This window comes from Heteronotia binoei, chromosome 3 (assembly GCF_032191835.1).
Source record: "Heteronotia binoei isolate CCM8104 ecotype False Entrance Well chromosome 3, APGP_CSIRO_Hbin_v1, whole genome shotgun sequence".
Classification (NCBI taxonomy): domain Eukaryota; kingdom Metazoa; phylum Chordata; class Lepidosauria; order Squamata; family Gekkonidae; genus Heteronotia; species Heteronotia binoei.
In genome coordinates, this window is record NC_083225.1 from 69048802 (window position 1) to 69074857 (window position 26056).

At 41.0% G+C, this 26056-nt stretch overlaps 2 protein-coding genes across 2 annotated transcripts; both read left to right on the forward strand.

Moving 5' to 3' along the window:
- Positions 1 to 281: 281 nt before the first annotated feature.
- Positions 282 to 23999, forward strand: RAB9A (RAB9A, member RAS oncogene family). The gene is made up of 2 exons (XM_060233987.1): positions 282 to 405; positions 22970 to 23999. Exons 1-2 carry the CDS (start codon positions 397 to 399, stop codon positions 23606 to 23608), a joined length of 648 nt encoding a protein of 215 aa, XP_060089970.1. The 5' UTR covers positions 282 to 396; the 3' UTR covers positions 23609 to 23999.
- TCEANC (transcription elongation factor A N-terminal and central domain containing) lies at positions 2649 to 4552 on the forward strand. Its single transcript, XM_060233984.1, has one exon. It carries the CDS (start codon positions 2696 to 2698, stop codon positions 3755 to 3757), a length of 1062 nt encoding a protein of 353 aa, XP_060089967.1. The 5' UTR covers positions 2649 to 2695; the 3' UTR covers positions 3758 to 4552.
- Positions 24000 to 26056: the final 2057 nt, after the last annotated feature.

The following is a 26056-nucleotide window of genomic DNA, read 5'->3' on the forward strand; positions in this document are numbered from 1 at the left end:
CAGAGATAGAGAGAGAGAGGGAGATAGACAGAGAAAGAGAGATAGCGAGAGAGACAGACAGAGAGAGAGAGAGAGAGAGACAGACAGACAGACAGACAGACAGATAGATAGAAATAGATAGAGAGATAGTGAACCTGAGCCCCGCCTCCGGGCTCCACTAATCATCGAAACCTCTGCCCTGAAAGAAAGAAAAATCTGTTGACAGAAGGATCGGAGACTGCCGCTTACGTCTCTAACCGGTAGCGGCTGTTTTTCACGGTGCAACCTGTCAATAGCGCGGCTGAAACTCCAAGCGCCTGCGCATCGCTGGCAAACGAATAGGCGAGAGCAGGCACTTCCCGCCCCCTTTTCTTCTGAACGGGTGGGGAAGAGAGCGAAAGAAATCTGGGCCCTTGCATGGATGAGGTAAGCAAAAAACAAAACGAGGCTACTGGGTGACTTTGACCAGGATCCTTTCTTTCTGCTTTTGCGTCCGCCCTGTACTAGCCAAGCGCTATTTCTGGGCACTTTCTTTGCCCCCCCCCCCAGGTATGGGTTCCGTCAACTGTTAGGAATAAGATTATTTCTTGCTTCCTCCCCCCCCCCCCGACCCCCTCCTTGTAGGTTTCGGTACTTTTAAGCATTTTTCGAAACTCAAGGGCGGTGGGTTTTCCTTGCGTGTTGTAGCGAGGGTGAAAGTTGCAGATGGTGTTTTGTTGTCCTGCACAAAACCCTTGTTTTCTACGCACCCCGCTCTTCTGCGCCCCCGTCCCACCTCACTAGTGGTTCTGAACGGGAAATCTTAACCATGAGATTCGGTTCAGGTGGGTGGCCGTGTGGTCTGAAGCAGAGTGAAACTATTGCTTAGTACAGTGCTTTGCAAAGCTCAACACAATGCCAACAGTGGTTTCTGAATTACACCAAGTAGTTAACAAGAACCCTAGGATTCTTATTTGTCCCAGGTTTGAATTTCTCCTCTTGCCATGAAAACTCACTTGGGCCAGTCACACTCTCTCAGCCTAACCTCACTTGCAAGTTATTGTGGGGATAAAATAGAAGAGAGGAAGAACGATATAAACTGCCTTGGGTCTCCATTGGTGAGAAAGATGAGATATAAATTAATTAAATAAACTAGATTCATCATATTGAGAATTAATGAATCCCAGGAGTACCCTCTGTTGTTATTCCTCTGATACGAAACCACACACCTTCTCTATTCCTATTAGCAGAAGGACATCCATTTTCATTCTTTATTAGCACACTATGGTTTTCTTCAGCTGCAAAATGGTGCATGCTGAAATAGTTACCATGGAATCCTGCTCTTGGCTATACTTCAATAATGTTATTTGGGGCGGGATTATATAAATATATTGAATTCTGAACATGCCCCTGGAACGTGCATCAAAAAGTCTACACTTTGGTTCCATGTACAGATTGAGGGTTTTTCCTACAAACCGACCCCCCCCCCCAAATTTATAATAATAAAAATAAAATTTTATTTATATCCTGCCCTCCCCGCCAAGGCAGGCTCAGGGCGGCTAACAGCATTCATAGAATAATTATACAATACAGTAGTTATATAAAAACTTTAAAATCAACATTGTCTAATAATAAAATTTTATTTAAATAATTTGTTTATTTTATTGTGTTTATATCCCGCTCTTTCTGCGAGCAGGCTCAGGGTCGGTAACATCAGATTTTTAAAACATTATAAAAACAAGTTACTACAATATTACTTTAAAACAGTTAAAAGAAGAAAAATATTTACGCGATAACCCTAACAGCTGGATGGATGGTAACCAGAAGTCGCAGCAGATTGATGATACCAGCATTTCACATGGGCAGATATAGAAGGCTGACTTTTGCAGAGAGGCCAAAATAATTGGATGTCCATCACCTCAACCAAAGGCCTGGTGGAACAGCTCCGTTTTACAAGGCCCTGTAGAACTGTAATAAGTTAATAAAACTTAATAAAAACAATTGGAAGCGCTGTTGAATAGCAACTGATTTATGGATGCCCCAGCAAGGGGCTTTCAAGCCAAATGAGAAGCAAAGGTGATTTGCCAGTGCCTTCCTTGCTGGTCTCAACCAAGTGCTGACTCTGCATAGCTTCCCAGATCTTACAAGAATGGGCTATACCGTGCCACTGTTGCTCCCATTAAAGGAGTAGCTCCCCAAAGAAAGAACATTGATTGTAAGATCACAATTTGCACAGTGGGATGATGTAGCAGCTGAAGCAGTAGAGTTTAAGTCTAGGCAAGGCCACCCTGACTGCAGCTTGGAAGAATGCAGCAGCAAGGAGACAGACAAAGTAGTGAGAGAGGTGGGGGACACTGAACACTGGAGAAGGGGCTGGTAAGAGAGAGGGGACAGCGTGGAAGGTGGGATTTCCCTTCCCTGTGAGTTTTTTAGGTTCTCAGCTTGCACTTGTTTTATGGCAACTTACACATTCCCTTAAAGTAAGCCCATGGTGTTCAATAGATTTACAAATGTGCTTTGAAATTACAGCATTAAGCATTAGAAGACATACAGTATTGCAGTAAGCATTCTTTTATAACAAAGCATATATAGTATGAATATTTTATGAAATACTGTAGGAAGTTCCATTATCTGATTTGTTTTTTTAAAAAATTCTTAACTTGCGCTATATATTTATCTCAATACAGAATTATGGTGACTGTAGAAAAAATATGCTGCTGTCATTTCAGGATTTGAAATGTCTAACAAGGCAATTGTTGTGAGTAGAGCTGATTGTATAGAGAAACTGCTATCTGAAAAAAATTACCAAAATATTAGCAGTCATCTTGCTTACCTTGAAGCTATTGATATGACTATAGACTGCCTCCAGGAGACTGACATTGCCAAAGCTGTGTACAGAATCCTCAAGAACTGCCCCTCTGTGGTACTGAAAAATAAGGCAAAGCATTTACTTTCAAAGTGGAAAACACTTTACAAGAATCATCTTCATCAGTCAGAACAAGTTAAGCCAGTGTTGTCTGATAATGGAAATGAAAGTTCTGATCACATTCAAGTGATTCTGAAAGGTGCAAACTCTTCTGAAAAACTAACTCAAAATGAAATATTAGGCACCACCAGACCCACTAATTGCTTACCATCAGAAGGCCATTCAAAAGATATAGAAATTACTGTGCAAAAAGATAATATGATCCAACCTTCGCTTCTGGAGCGCTCTGGCCCTGTTAATGAAACAAACCCTCATCAAGATCACATGGCAGCTATGAGATATAAATGTACAGAACTTCTTTATGAAGCTTTGATTGACTCTTCAACAAGTAATGAAGATACAGAACAGCATCATAACATAGCTAAAGACATTGAACAGCATATTTTTGAACTTTATAGTAAGAATGATAAAAAATACAAAAACTGCATCCGAAGCAAGGTTTCCAACTTAAAGAATCCTAAAAATTCTCACTTAAAACACAGTCTGTTTGAAGGGACTCTGAATCCAAAGGCATTTGCTAATATGTCTGTGATGGAAATGGCACATGATGAACTGAAGCATCTCAGAGCTTCATATACAGAATCATCTGTTCGTGAACATCAACTCCCCCAAATTACTAATGGTACTCGAACAAACAAAATAAAATGTAGACGATGTGAAAAATTTGATTGCACTGTGACTGTGATTGCCAGGGGAGTGCTTTTCCTTCCTAGTTGGGTGCGAAACACAAATGCAGATGAACAAATGATGACTTATGTGATTTGTAATGGGTGTGGAGAGCAGTGGTACCACAGCAGATGGATTTGTTTGTGATTGTGCATCTTTAAATGCTTATATCTTCAGAGGAGATAGATACACCGAGTTACCTAAATAAAATACCTAAAAATGGAAACATTTAAAATGCTTGCAGTGAAATAAAAACGTTTGCTCAATATGGAAGAGGATTAAAGAACTATTTGGCATATAGAAATCATGAGTCACAAACTTTTGTCTACCATTTTGCAATGAACATTACCATCGTACCATCAAATTACAGAGAAAATATTTCCAAAAACCTGGTTGATTCTCCCCTCCCCCCAATGAATATTTCTTTAGTTATAAGCCCAAATGGATTATATCTTGAAAATGTCTGTCTGTAAAAATGCTATACTCCTTTTTCACAGTTTGAGGCAGGACAAAGAATACCAAAATGTTCAGGATGGAAAAAATAAATCTGTTGAAGATGGCATCTCTGTGATTGCTGTTATGATACTTTCATCACATTCATGACAATATTGCTGATTGGCTGGGATAGAAATTGCATAATACTGTGGCTATGAACATGGGAAAAATGCAAAATGAATAATAAATGATAATAAAAGGAACAATGTAGAGAGGTTTACTCCTAGGAAAGTGTTCTTAGGACTGTACTGTATGTGCCCTCTTCCCAGTTCACACAGTTTAGTCTCCCATGTAAAGGCAGCCTGCCTGAGGCAGGGTTTTATCTTGCTCTTAAAATTTTCTGGAAGTTGTCTCAATTCCTGTTCTACACTGCAGACTTAATGCGGTTTGCTGTACTTTTAAAATGAAAGTTTGCATTATTTTCATTATAAAACATTTTAAAAGTAATTTCCATTTTTGTAACCTTATTTTTCTTTATCAAACAGGACCATTCTTATCTGCAAACAGGGAACTGAACTTAAAAAAAAGTTACTAGATCAGTTCTGCATAAAGAGTTATTGGATAAGATGGGTTTTGGATCTAGATTAATTCTTCTAACTTCCAGCATTGTAGGTGCTGGCCCAAACTGCTGCTTCAAATATTTCTTCCTAAATCCACTGTTTGATTCTTTTCTTGGATTCTACAACTAAGGAAGAATAATGAATCTGATTTTATTTAATGGTTTTTAACCTATATTGAAATAAATAATGGGAAATTATTAATTGCACCAGTGTTAATCTAATTCTCCAGTAACTTGAAAATTGCAGCATTGAATGAAACCAGGCCTCAGATTCAGCAGGCGCTCACAGGAGCACAGCTCCTGAACCTTTCTGATGGTTCCCCCTCTTCCTTTCCACCTACTTTGTCCATTGAACAGTAGGTGCAGCTGCATAACAATCCCTGGATTGGGAGAGCAGGCAGCCAGCAAGTCATCAAGGGCTTTGCCACGCCCCAGTTGCCCTCATTAATCCCTGGAGAAGCCCACACCACCCTTTCTCCACTTATATGATTTTGGGCGGCAGGTGACTTGCTGGCCTTTTGACTGGGTGAGGTGGTGGCCCAGGAGAGCTTCAGGTGAGCAAGGCCTGGCTGGATCTCTAGCCAGCGCAAGCAGGCCTCGCTTGCCTGGGCTCTCCTTTCTTGCATCGGGTTGCTTTTGGCTGGGAGGGGGGATATGCTAATGAGCGCCACCACCTATTTTTCTACAAAATGACCCCTGGGTGAAACCAATAGTCTTTCAGCATAATATGAGTGCCTGTGGCCACTGAATTTAATCAGGGCTAACTAGAATTAATTTGAAGTGCTGGATTCCAGTTTGAAGCCTAACATCAGCTTGAAGCATTGATTTGTGGCTGTCTTTTTAGGCTTTGGGAATGATTACTGCAGACATTGTCATTTATCTGTACTTACACCAAATAGCAACCCCTTTCCCCCAGTACTGACAGATGTGGACTGAGAGGCCAAAATGATCTGGGGGACATCCTCCTTCCTTCCTGCCAATGGAGGGAGACGCAGCCAAGCATAACTGTGCAGCACATAACTGCACAGCATTGCTACTAGGTTGATCAGCCAGGCAGACTAGCTACTACCACCTGGGTGAGTTGTGCAACTGGCTGGCAATGGTCTGGGTCAGGACCAAGCTGTGGCAGCTACTGCTGTTGGGCCCTGCAGTGGCATTCTAGGCTAGCTGCATCATGTGGTTGCACACAAATAAGTGAAATTGTGAGTGGTGGATTTGCAAATAATGAGGGTTTGCTTAGTCTGGAATAGCACTCTATGAAAGTTGCTTCAGCTCTTTCCAGCTTGGCTTCATCTTGTTGGGTAGGACATAGAACACCTTTCAGTAAGGCCTAATGTCCAGAAAAACTGGAACAGTACTATCAAAATGTAATTTTATTTCTATTCTGCCCATTCCCCGTTGAGCTCATGGTGGAGTACAACAAATGATAAAACAATAAAATACAACAAAAACATTTTATAAACAAATTTTTCTGTCATTTACTTCAGATAACTAATTTCATTGTTTCTTGGAGATAGCTACTTACAGTGTCTGGTTTATCTACACTGTAAGGAGGATGCATACAAAAAATCTAAAAGTTCTTGAAAGTGTAAAAGGGAAAAAAAAGATTAAATCAAAAGTTTTAAAGCGCAAATTGAAACAAACAGTTGGAAAATTATTCACTACATTGTATTTTAAGGAAATTGTACAGTGTTGTAGATTGTTGTTTTATTACGTAATCTTTGTATTTTATATTATGTTGTAAGCCGCCCTGAGCCTGCTTTGGCGGGAAGGGCGGGATATAAATTAAATGTTGTTGTTGTTGTTATTATTATTATTATTGACTTCTCCAAAAAAATAGGAATTGTAGCCTTGGGTCAAATCAATTGTCTTTCAGGATCATGTCTAGCATTACAAGCTATAGAGATGTTTCAGTCAAGATTATAGGTTTGATATATTTATTTTACATATATTGAAGAGTTATTGTTGGTCACTCTAAGAGATGGGATGGGAAAATAGTTCATCTAAGTCCTCTTTTCTAATTTGTTTGCTTTTCACATCCAGGAAATGAAGCTGTGACCTCTTCCTGGCTGCAAGAGCTTAAATAATTCAAGGTGCCTCTATGATCTGCATCCCACAACTCTGGGCCCCACAAGAGCCTTATATCTGAGGTGACTTTTGTGGGCATGGCTCTTGTCAGCCATATGCAGTTTCTAGAGGTGTGGTGTAGCCAAGCAGCAATGGCACTGACTGGGCTGGATGTGGATGGCATGTTTGTAGGCCCTGAAGATATATATTCTGTTATTTTATTTAAAAATATTTATAGACCACCTTTTCACACACATGCCCAAGTTGTCTCCTTGACTGAGAAGAGATGGCAGGGTCTTGGTTAATTAGTGATAGTGGTGATCAGTGTTCTCCCTAAGCTCACAATTTTTTAGCCTCCAACACACATTTTTGTCTCAGCTCAGGAAAAATGGCCCCAGAGCAAACTAATGTATGCAGTAGCTCACAATTTTATTGCCAGTAGCTCACAGCTTTATTTCCAGTAGCTCACAAAGTAGAATTTTTGCTCACAAGACTCCACAGCTTAGAGGGAACATTGGTGGTGATGGTAGCCTTCTACAAATCTTAAGGCCTTTGTCTCTTCAGATGTTAGAACTGGAGATCATGGGCAAGGATGTCATGAGAAAGGTTGAGACAGGTAAATGTTTGAGATGGCAGATATTGCATGATTGATAGAGGCTAGAATGTAAAGCATTCTTTAGTGAAACTAGGATTCATCTGGTTTATAAATATTCTAAAATTTAAAACCAATCTATCATTTCTTTAAAGACTGTAACTGAACTCAAGTGCAATTTTTACTAAAATGGTAAATCATTCCTTCATGGGTTGGTTCCAAACGACTGTGAAAAGAATTAAAATGACTTCCATGAGCACTTAAGAGTTCACGCAGTGTTATTATAGCTCCAATTCTATACAAGCTCTCACAGTTTCAAGAATATGTGCAATCTGCACATATTTTCTGGTAGCATGTTGTAGTCTGATATATAGACCAGCTCTTCCATGACCAAAAACACCTTCTTTGAATACCTAAGAACACATTTGAAGCCTATTTATTATTTTAAAAAGGCAGAAGGTAAGGAAGGGCTGTAAAATCAGTGCAAAATAGTTTCATGCTAGGCCCAGGAAGAGCCAGATGTAAATCAGATTTTGGGCCAATCTCCCTATGTAAGCAGAGATTTTTTTGAACAGGAATGCAGTTCTGGCTGGCTTGGTGCCAGGGGGTGCGGCCTAATATGCAGATAAGTTCCTGCTGGACTTTTTCTACAAAAAAAGCCCTGTAAATAAGAGGGTGGGCTAAAAATTAAAAAACTGGAGGGCTAACATAAACGATCAAGGCTCTAGCTTAATTTCTAACAGCCTTACCTCCATTCAGTGTTGAGTAATGAAAAAAAGTTTCTGAATGGAAACATTCTGAAATAGAGAATATGTTGCGATTGCGAATCAGCAGTACTCTGAAGCCCCTGTAAATATATATTAATTTTTCTACTGGTCGGTACGGGGGACATGTATAACAGCTGTCACTTTAACGACTGGTAATACCGAAAAGTGGACACTTCCTTGCGTGGAACTGCGGGAATGGAGAAAGTTTAACTTGTTGAGCCTGCAAGTGATAAAGTCATGAAGCCCTCGGTTGTAAAAGGCTCTCTTGCACGCGCAACGGTGAATATCTTTTACTAGCATAAAATGAGCTTCCAAAAGTCAGCCCTTCCAGACGTCTGGCCAGACTGCGTACAGTACACGTAACGTTTTGGGAACAGCTGGCGACGGACTGCCGGCCTTACTTCGAGCTCGAAGATTAGGGCCGCGTCTTCCAAACTTTGTGAAGGGGGTGGGAGAGGAGGAGGAGGAGGCCGCGGCGAGCTCTCACGCTGCATCTGCCCGTTACTTAGCAACGGTCTCTCCCGCCGTGCCGGTCGAAACCAGGTGGGAGAATGGAGGGAGGCTCAGATCCCCAGCTCTCCTGATGTCACGTGAAAGTCAGACTCCTCCTCCTTTAGCGCAGACTCCGCCATGTTGTTTTTCCTCCAGAGTCTCTTGCGCTCTTCTCAGGCAGTGGCGACCGCGGGAGTCTCCGAGTCCAGCCTTCCCCCTCCCTTTTTTCTGCCGCTCTGCTTGGGAAGGTGAGTGCGGCCCGAGCGCTTCATCGCGTCGCTGTCTCGGGTGGGTGGGTGGGTATAAGTCTGGCTGTTTTATTCCGGGGAATGAAGCTGCACTGGCTTCTCTTCCAGCGATGCTGCTGCTCGGGAATGGGCTTTATTAGTTCGCTTTTGTGGTTTGTCAGGAGGTTTGAGGGCCAAAGGGTGGATGTTGGGTTCAGGTATCAGCCTGCCCTTGCCTTAATTCTGGTTGTTGTTATTTTTAAAGTGACATTTGGCTTTGGCTTGACTCGCCTTTTGGCCTTGTTGCAAAAGAATGGGGAATGTTTGCAGAGTAGCTGGACGAGACCTCCTTACTCGACCGCCCGGGCTGCAGTTCTGTTCACGTTTATTTAAGTGTACTTTGACATCTACGGGACTTCCTGCCGAATTCAGGGAGACAGGAGTATTAGAGAGATTGAGACAATCCCCCCCCCCCCAATCCCTTTCTTGGATTGTAATTGTTTTATTTGCTCTGCATTACTTCGAAAGGCTTCTTCCTTGAGAAGTTTCCTCGTTTGAAACGGAGCACCGTGAATCTCAAGCTGCTGATCTCGACTTGTTTTTCTTTCTTTCTTTCTTTGACATGTAAATGTGGTGTGATTAAGGATCCCGTGACTCTGGGACAGATTGCAGTTCAGTTAAGAAATAGCTTCTCTAATATGCTTCTCAGCTGACACAGGACCAATTTGTCTCCAGGGCAGTTTCTGATTAAAATCAGTGGCCTATAAGAAAACATCTCAGTTTTTAATGTATGATCCCTTTGTCTGTTTCACCTTTCATGTGGAAAATCCCCTACCTTCCCATTTGAGAAGAGACTGAAAGCCAAGCTCTTTAACCTGCACGTGGTAAAGATAAGTGAATCAGAACAAATGTCATTTCCTTCTAGTTCTGCACAAAACCAGAAAAGTGCCTTTGCTTGTCTCTTAATATATGCCAAGTGAAATAAAATATTAGGGTCAATCAGCAGAGGAAAACAACTAGACAGTGTTGTGTTTACTCTTGGGAACCAACCTATCTTGTATATAGTTTCTATCTAAGTGTTGAATAAGAAAATGCAGTCTATTCCGTAGGTATTCCGTAGGTATTCAGGTGTTGGAAAATCACCTTAGCTGAAGAAACTTTCTGGTATGGAAAAAACTACATAGATTTCTACTCAGACTTCCTAAAGACAAAAATCAGCAGTCCTGTTTCGTGACTATGAGACCAGATATTTCTAGTTTCTTTACTGGGTTTCCTGTTCTTAGACGATAGAGAAGGAGGCTGGGAAAGATGCTTGACTATTTCATTAGAGTACCTGCTCTTTTGCTTAACTGTTGAAGGTATTTTCTAATGCTTAAACTAAATGTACCCTATTGCAACTTATATCCTTAACTAGTCAGTTTCTGAAATAGTTCAGCAGATTAAGTGGGAGTGGAAAACTTTACTCTTACTAGTAAATCTGGCCTGGAAGGATGCAGGAATCCAGCAAAGCTACTAATAAAGCTGCCTCATGTTAGCCCATGCCGCACTGATCCTAATCTGAGTACTTTTGAATCAAAATATTTATGCATAGGTTGCACATACAATATAGTTGGGATTTACTGACAAAGGTGAGCAGATTTTGCCTGTCACTTTGTTGTTCAGTCGCACAATCGAGTCCTACTCTGTGAGCCCATGGACCAAGTCACACCAGTCCCTCCGGTCTTCCACCATCCTCTGAAGTCCGCTCAAATTCATGTTAGGTACATCAGTAATGCTGTCTAGCCATCTCATATTTTGCTGTCCCCTTCTTTTGTCTTTTATCTTTCCCAGCATCAGGGTCTTCTCCAGTGAGTGTTTCCTTCTCATTTGGTGACCAACGTATTTGAGCTGTGCCTCTCACTAGAACTTGCCAGTTTTGGGGAAGAAATGCTAGTGTGTAATGGAGTAGGGGGAATATTGCAGCAGGAGGCACAAGGCCCACTTGCTTCCAGTTAATGTTTTACTAACAGTATGTGATGTTGAGTTACAGGTGAGGTTGTGATGGAGGATTCAGAAGTCCTGCCAGTTCACATAGTAATGAAGTGTTTTCAGGCAGTTCCCCCAATCAATTATGTTTACCCTTTCTTCATGCCTGTTAATTAAAGTAATGACCTTACTGATTAATGTTGTGTTTTTAACACTTTGTTCTTTATATAGATTTCTATGTTGTTAATACTTGTAACTAAATACATTTAATTTTTTATCCTTATGGTATGTACCTTCCATAAAGAAGAAGCCAGGCTATGCGCAACAAGATCTAGGGCCTTCTCGGTGGCAGCACCAGAACTCTGGAACACCCTCCCAGAAGCTATAAGGGCCCTGCGGGATTTGTCGGCGTTCCGCAGGGCCTGTGAGACCGAACTGTTTAGACAGGCTTTTCTGGTTGACTGAAAATGGGCTGCCACCAGACATTCTACAGAAGCTGGTGGTCATAGTCAGAACCCAATACCGCCAGACTGGATTGAGATAGCGTAATAGTTTTAAACTGATAAATGTATTATGGTTTTATATGTTTTATGGAATTGATTGTTTTTATGGTACTGTAAGCCGCCCTGAGTCCGCTTGCGGAGAGGGCGGGATATAAATGCAAAGTAATAAATAAATAAATAAATAAATAAATAAATAAATAAATAAATAAATAAATAAATAAAGATCAAGGTACATAACCGTAGTTGAAAATAAATGTATTTGAAATATATTAGAAAAAAAACCCCAAAAATTCTAAAATGACTTTGCTGTGTTCTGGTTTAAGAAGTCAGTCTGAATAAGACTATTGCTCATTCTTAAATCAGCCCCCCTTCCCCAAAATTCAGGTTGCTTAGGCCAGATTTTAAGGGGAGAAAGGAGTCTAATTTTTAAAGGGTTGTATCCAGTTCTTCTATAAACTTCTGGAATTCTTGAGGATAAATATCAGATAAATATCAGCTGGCTTTGTTTCTGCAGCTCATTTTCCTAACTTGGTGACTGTATAACTCCAGCCAATAAGAACATTTTGTGCCTTTGCTTTTCCAGTTGAATTAGGCAGTATTTATAGTTTGCCCATGCAGATTGTGATGGAGTGTGGGTAGTCAGTATAATATGCTGGATCTAACTAGGATGGATTTTTAATCCCTAGTAACTAGCACATTAGCTTGAATTTGCAAACTGCACAAGAAAGGCATAATCCAGAAAATTTGTTAGAAGGATATTATACTGTTACTGTGATTTTTTTTTGGGGGGGGGGGGTTATGTTTTAAGAACCTAGGCTTGTATCCTAGCAGGACTCATAGATTTAGCCTTGCTTCTGAAATTGGAGTTAGTGGCAGCTGAAGATTTCCATCAGCTCTGTCTAAAACGATGCCTTTCCTGCACTTCATTCCATTCATACTATGCCTTTGACTTTGCAATCAAAATTAATTCTCTTGTAATCTCATTTCATATGGGATTGTTTTTCGAGGGTCTGGAAACTGCAGCCAGTACAGAATGCAGTACTCTGAAGGTAAGAACATGTACAATTTATTTTTCTGCAATCCCAGTGGCTGACTGTTAGCTTACAGGTCCACTTCAAGGTATTTGTTCTAAATCATGAATGCTACATGACCACCATGTTTTAGGGAGCATCTCTTCTGTAAGCAAAGTATGAGCAACCAGACTTCCTGTGGAAGGGAATTGATGCATTGCATAGTTAATGTTGGCCGTAGCCCCAGAGAGCTCAGCCTTATGCCTGCCTTGTAACTGTTCAGCAGGAATAGAAAAGTTTTCATATTCAAGAGGCTGGTCTGTGACCCTTTTAAAATGATGTATCAAGAATCATTTTTGCCCCCTGTGATATTTGTGACTTTGCTTAGATGCTCTGTAGACAATATTATGGCATGAAGAAGGAGAGCTGTTTTTTATATCCCACTTTTCACTACCTTAAGGAGTCTCAAAGTGGCCTACAATCACCTTCCCTTCCTCTCCCCATAACAGGCTCCTTGTGAGGTAGATGGGGGGGGGGAGAAAATTCTGAGAGAATTGTGACTGGCCCAAGATCACCCAGCATGCTTCATGTGGAGGAGTGGGGAATCAAATTTGATTCTTCAGATTAGAGTCTCCCACTCTTAACCTCTACACCACACTGGTATGTGGTTTCAATTTTAATTGTGTTTTAACTTATTACAAAAGTGCTTAAAACAGAGTTCAAAACCTGACATGGGGTTTAATACTCACAACCATACCAAGCCACATCACCTTTCATGTGTTCATCTCAAAATCTTGCTGCTTACTTATAATGCTCATTTACATAATATATGTATTGGCTGAATATTTCAATGGACTTTGCCCCAGAATGCCTGGTAATGACACAGGGAAGCATCCTTTAATCCAGTCTTCAGACAGTGGAGCATTTCACCATTGCAAGGAGTGTCTTATGCCAGACCCAGTACTTGTGTGTTTATGGTAGGCTATAGCATAATGGAATTGTAGGACAGAGTCATAGAGTTGGAAAGGACCTTACAGGCCATCTGAGCCAACCCTTTGCTCAATGCAGAATCAGCCTAAAACATCCCTGACAAGTATTTGTCCAGCTGCTGCTTGAAGAATGCTGGGTGGGGGGTGGGCTCACCACATCCCTAGGCAGCCGATTCCCCTTCTGAACTACTCTTACTGTAAAAAGATTTTTTCCTAATATCTAGCCAGTACCTTTCTGCTCGGAATTGAAACCCAGTATTGAAAGTCATATCCTCAGGAACAGTGCCCCACCCTCCTTTAAGTGACAGCCTTTCAAATACTTACGCTGCCCTAATCATGACCCTCCTCAGTCTCCTCTTCAGCCTTTCCTTGTAGGGCTTGGTCCCCAGGCTCCTGATATTTTTTTTTTATCACTTTCCTCTGCATATGCTCCACTTTGTCTACATCCTTTTTGAAGTGAGGTCCCCAGAACTGCACACAGTACTCCGAGTGTGGCCTGACCAATGCAGTTTACAGAGGGACTATGACATCTTGCAATTTGGATATTATGCTTCTGTTGATACCCTCCAAGACCATATTAGCCTTTTTTGCAATTGTATCCCACTGACTGACTAGCTTAAAATCTACCCATACCCCAAGGTCTTGTTCACACACATACTGCTAGCCAGAAGAGTATCTGCCGTTCAGTATGTGTGCTTTTCATTTTTTGTTGCCCAGATGTAGAACTCTCCACTTATCCTCATTGAACTGAGTCTTATTCACATTCACCCACTTTTCCATTGTTTTCAGATGCTGAATTCTGTCTCTGTCTTTTAGTGTGTTACCTACTCCACCCAATTTAGTGTCATCTGCAGATTTAATGAGTTGTTTCTCCACCCCCCTCCAGATTATTTATAAAAATATTGAAAAGTAACAGACCCAGTACTGAGCCCTATGGCATTGGATACCTCTCTCCAATCAGATGAAATGCTACTGACTACCACTCTTTGAGTGCGGTTCTCCAACCAGTCCTCTGTCTACCCAACTATCTTACAGTCTAGTCTGCAGTCCTCCAGTTTATCCATTAAAATATCATGGGGAACTCTGTCAAAAGCTTTACTGAAATGCAGGAAAAAAATGTTGATGGCATTCCTATGATCCAGTAATCTTATCACATGATCAAAGAAGGAAATGAGGGTTAATCTGACAGGACTCGTTGAGGACAAATCTGTGCTGACTTCCCTGTATTGCCAAGTTACAGGTGCTTGCAGATTGACCCCTTTAAAATTTGCTCCAGTATCTTCTCTGGGACAGAGGTCAGATTTCCTCCCTTTTTTGAAGATTGGGATAACATTTGGCCTCCTCCAGTCTTGTAGCATATCACTTGTCCTCCAGGAGGTCTTGAAGATGATGGACAAAGGCTCTGTAAACTCTCTATAAAGTTCTTTGAGCACTCTTGGGTGCATGCCATCTGGCCTGAGGAATTTGTATTCATTTGGGTGCCTCTCAACAACTTCTGTTCATGTTAGCCAGCAGCCCAGGTAGTAGGCAAGGCATTGAGCCTTGCATGCTACCATCTCTTGATAAGCCTGTTTTCATCTTCAGGGAAGAAACTGAGGCAAAATAAGCAATGAGCCTTCTTTCCTTTCTCTCTGTCTGAATTTCTCCATTATCACCCTATGGCGTGGGCCTTTCACCTCTATTACCATGTGTTTGTTCCTCTTCAAAAGGATCCAGCTGGTTGACTACAATTCTGCAGGTGGATTTCTTCAATCTCTTTTACTTCAGCATGGTTTATATGGCCTGTAAGCCTATGTATCAAAAAATCAAAACCAAATATCATTTAAAAGACCCCAGCTCATGTCATCACCTTTTCTTGTTAATTTCAAAGCACCCATCCTTCCAGTTTTTAAAAGTTTTGAGCAATATTTTGTTAATGATTTCATAAGTTATTTGTGAAATACTTTGGAAGCCATTAAATTTACAACTAAATTACTGGCTTCAAAATACATACTTATGGGCTGTAATTACAAAAGGCTGTTGAAATGATCAAGAGTTACCACATTAGTTTTATAATTATTTTTATTTTTTAAAAATTTTATTCAATTTATATCCCACCCTCTCCTCCAAAGCAGGCTCAGGGCGGCTTACAACATAAGATCCCAAGAGCAATAGATAAGTAGTATTAAAATACACATTCAATAATAAATAACGATAGTTAAAACAGAAAACATTAAATTGGTGCTATTCTGATGGCGATGGCCTTCTTCCACGGCTCTCAAATACCGGTGGCAGTCAGTTGTATGCTAGCTGGAAGAGGGCAGTCTTGCAGGCCTTGCGGAACTGCGCGAGGTTCCGCAAGGCCCTTATTTCATCTGGTAATTGGTTCCACAAGCAGAGGACTATGATTGAGAAGGACCTATCTCGAGTTGATTTCAATTGGGCCTCCTTTGGCCCAGAGATTACTAACAGGTTTTGAGATCGCGATCTAAGTACTCTCTGGGGAACATGTGGGGAGAGACGGTCCCTAAGGTAGGCGGGTCCTAGGCCATATAGGGCTTTAAAGGTAATAACCAGTACCTTGTAATGAACCCGGTATACTATTGGCAGCCAGTGCAGTTCCCGGAGCCCCAGCTGTATGTGCTCCCACCTGGGGAGCCCCAGTAACAGCCGGGCGGCCACATTCTGCACTAGCTGCAACTTCCGGGTTCAGCACAAGGGCAGCCCCATGTAGAGGGCATTACAGTAGTCCAACCTCGAGGTAACCATTGTGTTGATCGCTGTTGCCAGGTTGCCATGTTCCAGGAATGGGACCAACTGCCTTGTCCACCTAAGATGAAAAAACGCGGATTTCACAGTGGCTGCTATCTGGGCCTCCATTGTTAAGGCAGGCTCCAGTAGTACCCCTAAGCTTTGCCAGTGGTGCACCGGCAAAGGCCGGTAGGGGGATTTCCCTTCCTGGACCGCCACGATTCAACCAAAGGACCTCTTTCTTCGCTGGATTAAGCTTCAATCTACTCAGCCTAAGCCATCCAGCCACGGCTTGTAGCACCTGGTCCAAATTTTCTGGGACACAATCAGGCCGGCCATCCATCAGTAGATAGAGCTGGGTGTCATCAGCGTACTGGTGACAACCCAACTCATACCTCCAGGCGATCTGGGCAAGGGGGCGCGTATAGATGTTGAACAACATCGGGGAGAGCACCACCCCCTGAGGCACTTCAATCAAGCGTGTGTCTCCGGGACAGTTCACCACCAATCGCCACCCTTTGTCCCCGACCATCAAGGAAAGAGGAAAGCCATTGCAAGGCCAATCCCTGAATCCCTGCGTCGGCAAGATGGCGGGTCAGCAACTGATGGTCGACCGTATCGAATGCTGGCGAAAGGTCCAACAGCATCAGTACCACCGAGCCGCCTCAATCGAGATGCCGCTGGAGGTCATCCACCAGGGCGACCAGCACTGTCTCCATCCCATGGCCTAGGTGAAAGCCAGACTGGTGGGGGTCTAAAATGGAAGCGTCATCCAGGAAGCTCTGTAGCTGTGACGCCACTGATCTCTCAGTAATTTTACCCCAAAAGGGTAAATTTGAGACCAGCCGGTAATGTGCCAATTTGGCCGGATCTAGTGTCGATTTTTTCAGGAGAGAGAGGACCACAGCCTCTTTAAGAGGTGTTGGAAAACGCCCTTCCACAAGGGATCTATTCACGATATCTGTATAGGATATCTGAGTTTCCTCTGGCAAGCTTTAATAAGCCAGGAGGGGCAAGGGTCCAGATCACAAGTTGTAGGGCGTGCAGTAGAGAGGATCCTGTCAACTTCCTCTAGGCTGACTGTATTGAAGCAATCCAGACCAAAACTAGAAGACAGGCACGGGGCCTCGAGTTCACGTACTGTCTTCAATGTGGCGGGGAGGTTGTGGCGGAGCGACGAGATCTTATCTGCAAAAAAGTTCGCAAAAGCCTCACAGCTAATCTCCAATTCCTTAGAATTTGGCCTGTATTGTAAGAGTCCAAATTGTGTTAAACAATTGTGCCGGGCGTGAAATTGCAGACACAATCTTGGCCGCAAAGTAAGTTTTCTTTGTGGCTTTGACTGCCATCTCATAGGACCTCATAAACTCTCTATAAGATGTTCTAGTTGCTTCGTCTCGAGTACGCCGCCATTGTCTCTCTAGCTGTCTGAGTCCTCGCTTCATCTGCCGCAACTCCAGGTTATACCATGGCGCTAGCTTAGAGCGAGGACGCAGAGGACGCCGACATGTGATCTCGTCAATGGCTCTGGAGAGTCTGTCATGCCAAGACTCCATCAGGTCATCCAAGGAATCGCCAGGAGGCCAGGAATCCCAAAGAGCTGTTTGGAACCGTTCCGGGTCCATCTGGCTCCGTGGGCAAGCTAAAATATGCTTACCGCCTAAACCGGCTTGGGGTGGGACATCCACAAGAGCCTTGAGGGCATAGTGGTCCAACCATGGCACTGCTTCGTCCACTAAAACTCCTGCCGCAAAGATCAACTCTAACATATGCCCCACCTGGTGAGTGGGCGTTGTAACAATTTGGGAGAGTCCCAGTGTCACCATGGATGACACTAGGTCCATCGCCTGACTGGAGGTTGCGTCATCGGCATAAACATTGAAGTTACCCAGGATCAAGCGCCTTGGGCACTCCAATGCCCAGCCTGTTACGGCCTCCATCAGGGACGGTAAGGTGCCGGCCGATGCGTTAGGCGGACGGTACAGCAGCCACATCGCTAACCCCTCCCCAACGTCCCACGCCAGACCGGCGCATTCAGTACCCTTAATCTCTGGGGCTGAGAGAGCCCGGAAGGAGTAAGCCTCTCGTATGAATAGAGCCACCCCTCCCCCCCCACCCGCTAGTCCATGATTGGTGAAAGACTGAGTATCCTGGGGGAGCCATCTGGGAGAGAGCTACAGTCTCCCCATCCCGCACCCAGGTCTCCATCACACAAGCCAGGTCCACATCCTGCTCAAGCAAGAAATCCCGAAGGATTGAGGTCTTATTATTTATGGACCTAGTGTTGAATAACACCAATGTCGGAGGCGAGTGATTCAACCTGACCCCACTATCTGCCACGGTTGGGATGGGATGCAGACTGGAAGGGGGCTAAGCACTATCATGTCTCAGCCTCCTTCCCTTATACTTCTGTCTGTTCCCACCATCATACCCTCCCCTCCCCAGGAGTACTAGAATCCCCAGGCCAGTCATTCCCTGCTGGTCTCCACCACTACCTCAACCAGCTGTAAATAGGCCCGGCACATCACCCTACTCCGCTCCCCAACCCTCTCTTCTCCCGCCAATTAACCAATTTCCTAATTTAAGCTAACCTGCTAATAATTTAATCTAATAGTTAATTTAATCTAAAAAAAACCCCTCTCACAGTCTCCCCTTTAATTAATTAGCTAAAAATAATTTAATTCTGATGGCTCGTTAATTGTAAAAAACCCTCCCAGCTAATTACCCTCCCCCCCAATTAATTTGCCAAAAATATAAAATTCATCAAATAGCCAATCAATTAACCAAGAATCCAAAATTAATTAACCAGTAAAAATTACATTGACAATCAATATAGCTGTCAGCAATTCAGAATCCCTTTGTACGTAATGTTCTTACCTGCAAACATATATTTATGAGAGTTGTCTCCTTTCTCCCATTACAGGATGGTCCTCTATCTCTTCAAAGTGTTTTCTGTGGTACTACTTGGAATTAAGTGCTTCACACTTAAACAGTGAAAAAGTTTCATGCAATGCAAAAGGGTAGATGAAGTAAATGGTCCAGATACATTTTTCCCTGTTGAGGAAAAGCTAGGTCAAAAACTGTACAGATTGAACTGCATATCCATGGTAGATTCCAGGGCTTTATTGTCCTGAATAGCTACTGTACAAATCAGGGAACACAGATATTGCTCAGTTCTTTCCCAGTAAACTAATGCAGACAATATCAGTGTGTGTCTATTACAAATAAACTGAATTAATGAACCAATTTGTTTTAACAACTGTATGTCTTTCAGTCAATGCTTTCAAATTCATATATATAGTTCAATTCGTAAGTTGGCAAACTACAATCATACACAAAAGTTACATATAACAATATTGACTGCACTTCTTAAAGAAGGGCTGCAAATGCTCCTGATACCACTTAAGGTAGTAAAAGAAGTTTCTTAAGGTCATTGCTGAAGATATAAACATCAGTTTAACAAAGATGCATCGGCATTTCCTTCTGCAATTCTACAGTCCCATATGTGTTTTTAATACCACCCAAAGGGTAAGCAAATATGTAGAATTATCATTGATGTCCTCATAGTAGGTGAACGCTCAAAGGTAGGAGCGATATTTGGTATTATATACACACACACACACACACAGAGGGGGGGGGAGGGGGAGGATATTGTTGTACGATGGAAACCCCAGGCAAGCTTGCAAGAAAATTTAAAAAAATTACATTAGGGGGATCAGAAAACCCCAGAATCATAGAAGTAGTGTCTGCTTTCTTAATAAAAGTGTGCCAGTGAAATCTCATGATATTGTGTTGTGAGTTCTTGGAGGCCATTTGGGGAACTGCTTGATAACCTGCAGCCTAAATTGCTGAGGATTTCCAGGGGAGGAGGGCACATACTAAAAATGTAAAAGCAGGGATGGAAGGTAAAGCTGAAGGCAGGAGGGTCAAAAAATGCAAAACAAGATGGGGGAGGATAACAAAAAGGAAAAAGGCAGAGGCTTGCAGGGGGAGAAGCAATGAAATGTAGGCAGGTGAGAGGAGGAAAGAGGTGTGGCTGCAGCAGCTGCCAGGGGAGGCAAAGAAGAAAAGGAAGAGGGAGAGAAGGAATGGGGCTTTGAGAAGGCCTTTTGTGGGTCCCCCAGTTGTCACTGTTTATTGTAGGCTTTGTCCTACACAATTTTTAGCATTTGAATGAGTAAACTTTAAAAGAGTTAAATTCTTCAATAGATAATATTTTGTAGATTTTTTTCCAGTGTTCCTTTGTTCCTGATTTGTTTTTCTTTAGAAATAGTGAAAAGTTTTCAAAGTGAGGGGGGATGAACATATAACATTCAGTTCCCTTCCCCACAGTTCTTTCCCAAGTCTTTGTATTATACATCCAAAGTAAACAAGCCTAGGATTTCATGGGAATCAAACCATATAGAATGGTATTTTAATACAGGAAATAATTTAGGTTTTAAACAATTTTATTAATTAGCAATATATTGTTATAGAAATCTGTAAGAAATTTTAAATACAGGAAATAATTTGAAAAAGTGTTAGCTATATTAAATGATACTTCTAAGAAAGGTGTACAAACAATATAGACAATATTAGTTGATATATGATACCTAAGCCCAGAGGGAGAGAGTAAAATATACATGCTTTAATGTTTGATATTGCATTTAAATGAGGTCATAATAGCTGAAATTAGAATTTCATAGCTTTATACTAAGTAATTATAGATGTGATTATCCTGGATTCATTCACTTCTGTGTTCCTACCTTTTATCATGTATGGCGGTGAGACACCCTACCTTTCCATCCAGGATCTGGCCACAGTGACCCATGCAGTGGTCACCCCCAGACTGGATTACTGTAATTTGCTCTACACAGGCTTACCCTTGAATCTGACCCAAAAGCTCCAGCTGGTGTAGGATGCGGTGGTGCACCTGCTTGTTGCAGTGCTCTGCCAGCTCACAGGCTACCAATCTGGCTATCCATCTAAAAGTAGCTCTCAGAGGTTTCACTTCATCAAATGGGTGGCAAAGATACTAAATGTTGTAGTTAAAATAAACATGTGATTAGAGGTCTTTGTTCTATTTGCATGGTAAGAGGAACCTGGCTGTTAGGAACTTGAGTTACAGAAATGTAATTTTAAAGTGTTCAGCATCAGTATGTGATAGCTCACTATGTATGTGTAGTTGCTTTCAGAATCCACGTCCAATTAAAAAAATTCTCTGTAGGTGATTTATACTGAACAGTAAAGTAATTACCGTGATAAAATGTTTTATATGTTAACAGTGATAATAATCAGGCTTTTAAAATTGAAAAATGTGTTATAGGTATACCAAGACATATAATTGTCTTACTGAACTTCATCAACATTAACAGGGCTTTTTTTGAGCAGGAACACAGTTCCTGCTAGCTTGGTATCAGAAGGTGTGGCCCAATATACAAATGAGTTCCTGCTGAAATAATAGTGGTGTCAGAGGATGTGGCCTAATATACAAATGAGTTCCTGCTGAAATAATAGTGAAATAATAGTGGTATCAGGGGTGTGGCCTAATATGCAAATGAGTTTTTGCTGGGCCTTTTCTACCAAAAAAGCCCTGAGTACTGGAAATTTTTACAGAAAATTTATTCCCTTGCATGTGTATGGACATTTGACATAGGTAGCAATGTAAACATAGACTAAAGGTTTGATGGAAAGAACCTTGTGTGGAAGGAATATTGCTGTAGTTGTTGCTCCACAAACACATTAAGTGAATTCTACACCAGTTCTCATTATTTTCTTTCACAAACAGAACACCACCTTGGGATTCAGTTTTATATGTGCTATGCTTTAGTACAAGATGTGAAACAGCCTTACTGTGAGTGGAACACACTTTCTGTGTACCGAAAATAGTTATAACCATACATTCAGAATTCACTAAATGATGTAACCTGTTTCAGAGGAAAATTGTCAACAGTGAAATCCAGGGTTATTTTATTTGATAGATAATTCAAAATTATCTGCTTTTCAAGATGTGGAATAAAATTTCATTTTTAAATTAATTCAGGCTAGCTGTCTGTTACTTAGGCAACACAGTTTAATAAACATTTATAATAAGCCCACATTATATGGGTAGTTTGACGATCTCACCCCCTTCAGGACTGAATGAGCTCTTCCACAGACTTAATTCCTCCCCTGCTCCTTAAATGATACTCAGTGGCCCTTAGCATTCTGTACATCTAGAAATTTATTCCTCTGGCTGTCTTTGTTCTTTGAATACTTAGAACCTTTCATTTCCCCCCTATGAGTGGCCTGGATTCTTTATATTGTACATTTTGGTTCTGCTCTTCCTCCAAGAAGCTCAGGTCCTCATGTGAGTTCTTTTCCTCATTTTGCTATTTTTGTGATGGGTGTGGGTACCAGCTATTTTACTGGTACATATCCTGATGAAAAAGATTGATTTGGCTGTCCACTTACAGCAAAGATTGATAGGGGAACAGCCAATACTCCTTAGCTTTGGTTAATGACCAAATAGTATCTTCCTTGGGACACACTTAAAGAGCTATGATGGGCAGTACTGTAAAAGGAAAAATGTCAGAGTAATATTCTTTTTTTACTTGTCATGCCCTGCTTGGTAAATGTGTGGCAGTACTTTATTAAGTAGCATTTGTTAGCAAGGGAACAACTGTACAAGTAGTTGCTGTTCTAAGGGAGCACCTGTATTGAGCAATCCTAAACTTGCCTATTCAAAATCCTACTCCATTCTGTTCAGTGGTGGTTACTCCCAGAGTTAGGATTAGTATGTTAGAATTGCACTGCTGTTGTAGCAAATAGATTTTTTAACCAACAGGAAGCAATGAGAAGCATTTGAATCTGTTCTCCAATCAATTCCTAGTGTGATTCGTTATTTTATGTAGTAGGTTAAGTTATTCAGGCTGCTTTTTCTTAAGAGTTAACACTGGAATGTTAAGTCAAATATTTTTGTGTAATTTTTATTTTATTTTACAGAACTGGATATCAAAAGGATCTCTTCTTGAAACAATGGCATCAAAATCATCACTCCTTAAAGTAATCCTCCTAGGAGATGGAGGAGTTGGGAAGAGTTCAATTATGAACAGATACGTCACAAACAAGTTTGATACGCAGCTGTTCCACACAATAGGTGTAGAATTCTTAAATAAAGACCTGGAAGTGGATGGACACTTCGTTACAATGCAGATATGGGACACTGCTGGTCAAGAGCGTTTCAGGAGCTTGCGGACTCCTTTCTACAGAGGTTCTGACTGTTGTCTTCTTACTTTCAGTGTAGATGATTCACAAAGCTTCCAAAATCTGGGTAACTGGAAGAAGGAATTTATTTACTATGCAGATGTCAAAGAGCCAGAAACATTTCCTTTTGTGATACTGGGGAACAAAGTTGATATAAATGAGAGGCAAGTATCTATGGAAGAAGCCCAGGTCTGGTGCAGGAACAACGGCAACCATCCCTATTTTGAAACCAGTGCAAAAGATGCCACTAATGTTGCAGCAGCTTTTGAAGAAGCTGTTCGAAGAGTTCTTGCCAGTGATGATAGGTCAGATCATTTGATTCAGACAGATACAATAAATCTTCATCGGAAGCCCAAGTCTAGTTCAACATGCTGTTGACAACTTACTTTTATTTCTTTGCCATATTGTTCTAACTTAATGAATAATAATAGATTAAATATGATACAATGGGTCTTGCTCCAATATATTGTAATATTCTACTGCTTTACTGGTAGAGGAAAGCTTCTGTTTAATAAGTGACCTATTTGCTGAGTTAGTGTCTGACATGTGAGAAGGTACCACCTCAGAGCTCATTTAATTTAAATGTGTAATTTTCAAAGTAAATAAATTATACTAAAACTTGAAAGTTCTAGAAGCACTACTTGGAGGTCTTGTTCTGAAACTGAGATGCAAAAATAAATTTTTATATGTACATATATATTTTTATGAAATCATCAATCCATGTTTGCTTCACTAAAACTTTTTCATAAAGCAATAATACTGGGCATTACGTATGTGGTCTCGTCTCACTTTTCATCTTTAATGTGATTTTTTTTAAAAAAAATTCTGAGTTGAATTTTCTTAAGGGCTTTTGCTATTTGCCTGGTGTCACTTTATTGCTTGTAGATTTTAAGTTAGGAAGAAATAAACCTGCATATATATAGATACTATCTGAATGTGTATTCCTCCCCCTTTTATTTGCTCACAAACATTGATAGAAACTGAGAAATATTTTAACTGTAGAAATCTGGGTGATTTAAAGCAAAAGCTAAGTTGCTGGCCTTTAGAAGCTCAATTGAAGATTTCTAGCATTTAGGAAGTAGTGATCTTCAACTGTTTATGTGTCAACAAATGACTTCTAAAAAAACTGGAGACATGTTTGGAATTAGGGTTAGAGGAGGCTCATGTAATTGGAAATCTCAAATGACTGTTGATTGAATTTAGAGATTAATGATTTAATTAATATCAAAAGGGAAACTATATAAGTGACTTACTTGGGCACAAAAAAGATCAATGCCTGCTACTTTGAGTTGCCTAAGGATCATCTGAGAACCCCTTTAATACATTTAATGTGTACAAACTTGGGCTGCAAACCTCTGTGTACTTACATGGGAGTAGGTCCCATAGACCTATTTCAGAATAAACAGCTATAGAATCAGGCTGCGTGTCATTTGAATGTTTTGGTAATATGTTGGCTGAAACATTCTGCCTAAATCTGAGGCCCTATCTCTCAGGAGTGCTCTGCTTGTATCATCTATAGCCCCTGCAATAGATTTTTGAATACCACAAATATGGGAGTCTTTCACATCCAATCAACTCCCTACTCGTTATGTCCTATGGATATAGAAGAGACAAAGGCAACCGGCCTTGTAGACAAAGTGAGTATCCAAGAGGTCACTGCATATATGGGATGAGAATCAGCCTGCATCCGATATGCATTCTACTTAGGCATTTTATGTGCAGCTGTCTGTGTTCATGATTTCATATATTTGGTTTCCAAACTCTACATATTCCCATTTTTAGGAATTTTTGGTTTAGGTCTACTGGATTTAGAATCCTGTAGTAAACTCAATGCAAGTTAAATTCTAAGTAAAGGTGAGATTGGCCATGCAGTTGGAAGAATAGAAAAGAACATATACTGTTATCTTCTGAATTGTATTTTCTTCAAAGATTTAAGGTTCTACATATAGTCAGTGAGCCGCTATTAGCATGTTGTTTGTAGCAATTGGTCTGATAGGAAAATTATTCATTCTGCACTATCATTATCCTCTCCTCTAAATTCCTTTTTCAAGTTAGGATATAGTGAGGCGGAGTTCTGAGAAAGTTCTCTGCTGAGTGTTGAATTCTGTTAACAAGCTTTTTAAAAATTCCAGTTAATCTTCTACCATTACATCATGGGAAGAGGTTAACTTCCATTTTCTTAGATTCAGTTGGGTAGCAGTGTCAGTCTGAAGCAGTAGAACAAATTTTGAGTCCAGAAGCACCTTTAAGACCAATAAAGCTTTTTTGTATATGCACACTTCAAACCCCTCCATTCCAATGTATCTGAGGAAGTGTGCATGCACAAGAAAGCTCACACCTTGAATAAAACTTTGTTGGGCTTTAAGATGCTGGATGATGGAGAGAAGGCAGAGAATTTGCTGGTTATGAAAAATGAACAAGTGAAGTTCATTGTTTGTGTTAACAGATAATCAAATAACAGAATCACTTATAAAAGTGTCTTTGGACAGTCAAATAAAGCTTCGCTTATCAGGTTTGATAACTAGTCTATTCCTAATGCATATATGTTCCTCAAAGGAATTTCTTGGATAATACTGTCTGTAGCAGACAGCATTATCAAGACCCATGTTTGGTCCCATTACTTTAAGTAGATCAGATATATCTGCATATATTTCTCCAATCTTATGGGAAACAAAATGGATAGTTCTTATATTTCTATATTTCTGTTCATTCTCACACTGTTGGGAATATCCAAGTGAAATGCAGGCACTGGCATTTCATCCTATGGAACAATACATCCTATCTTTTATTATATGCATTTTTAAAAAAAACCTGGCCCATCCCCCT

What these genes read in the sequence shown, in the direction of transcription:
- TCEANC (XM_060233984.1), top strand. Translation starts at nt 2,696, where the DNA reads ATGTCTAACAAGGCAATTGTTGTGAGTAGAGCTGATTGTATAGAGAAA.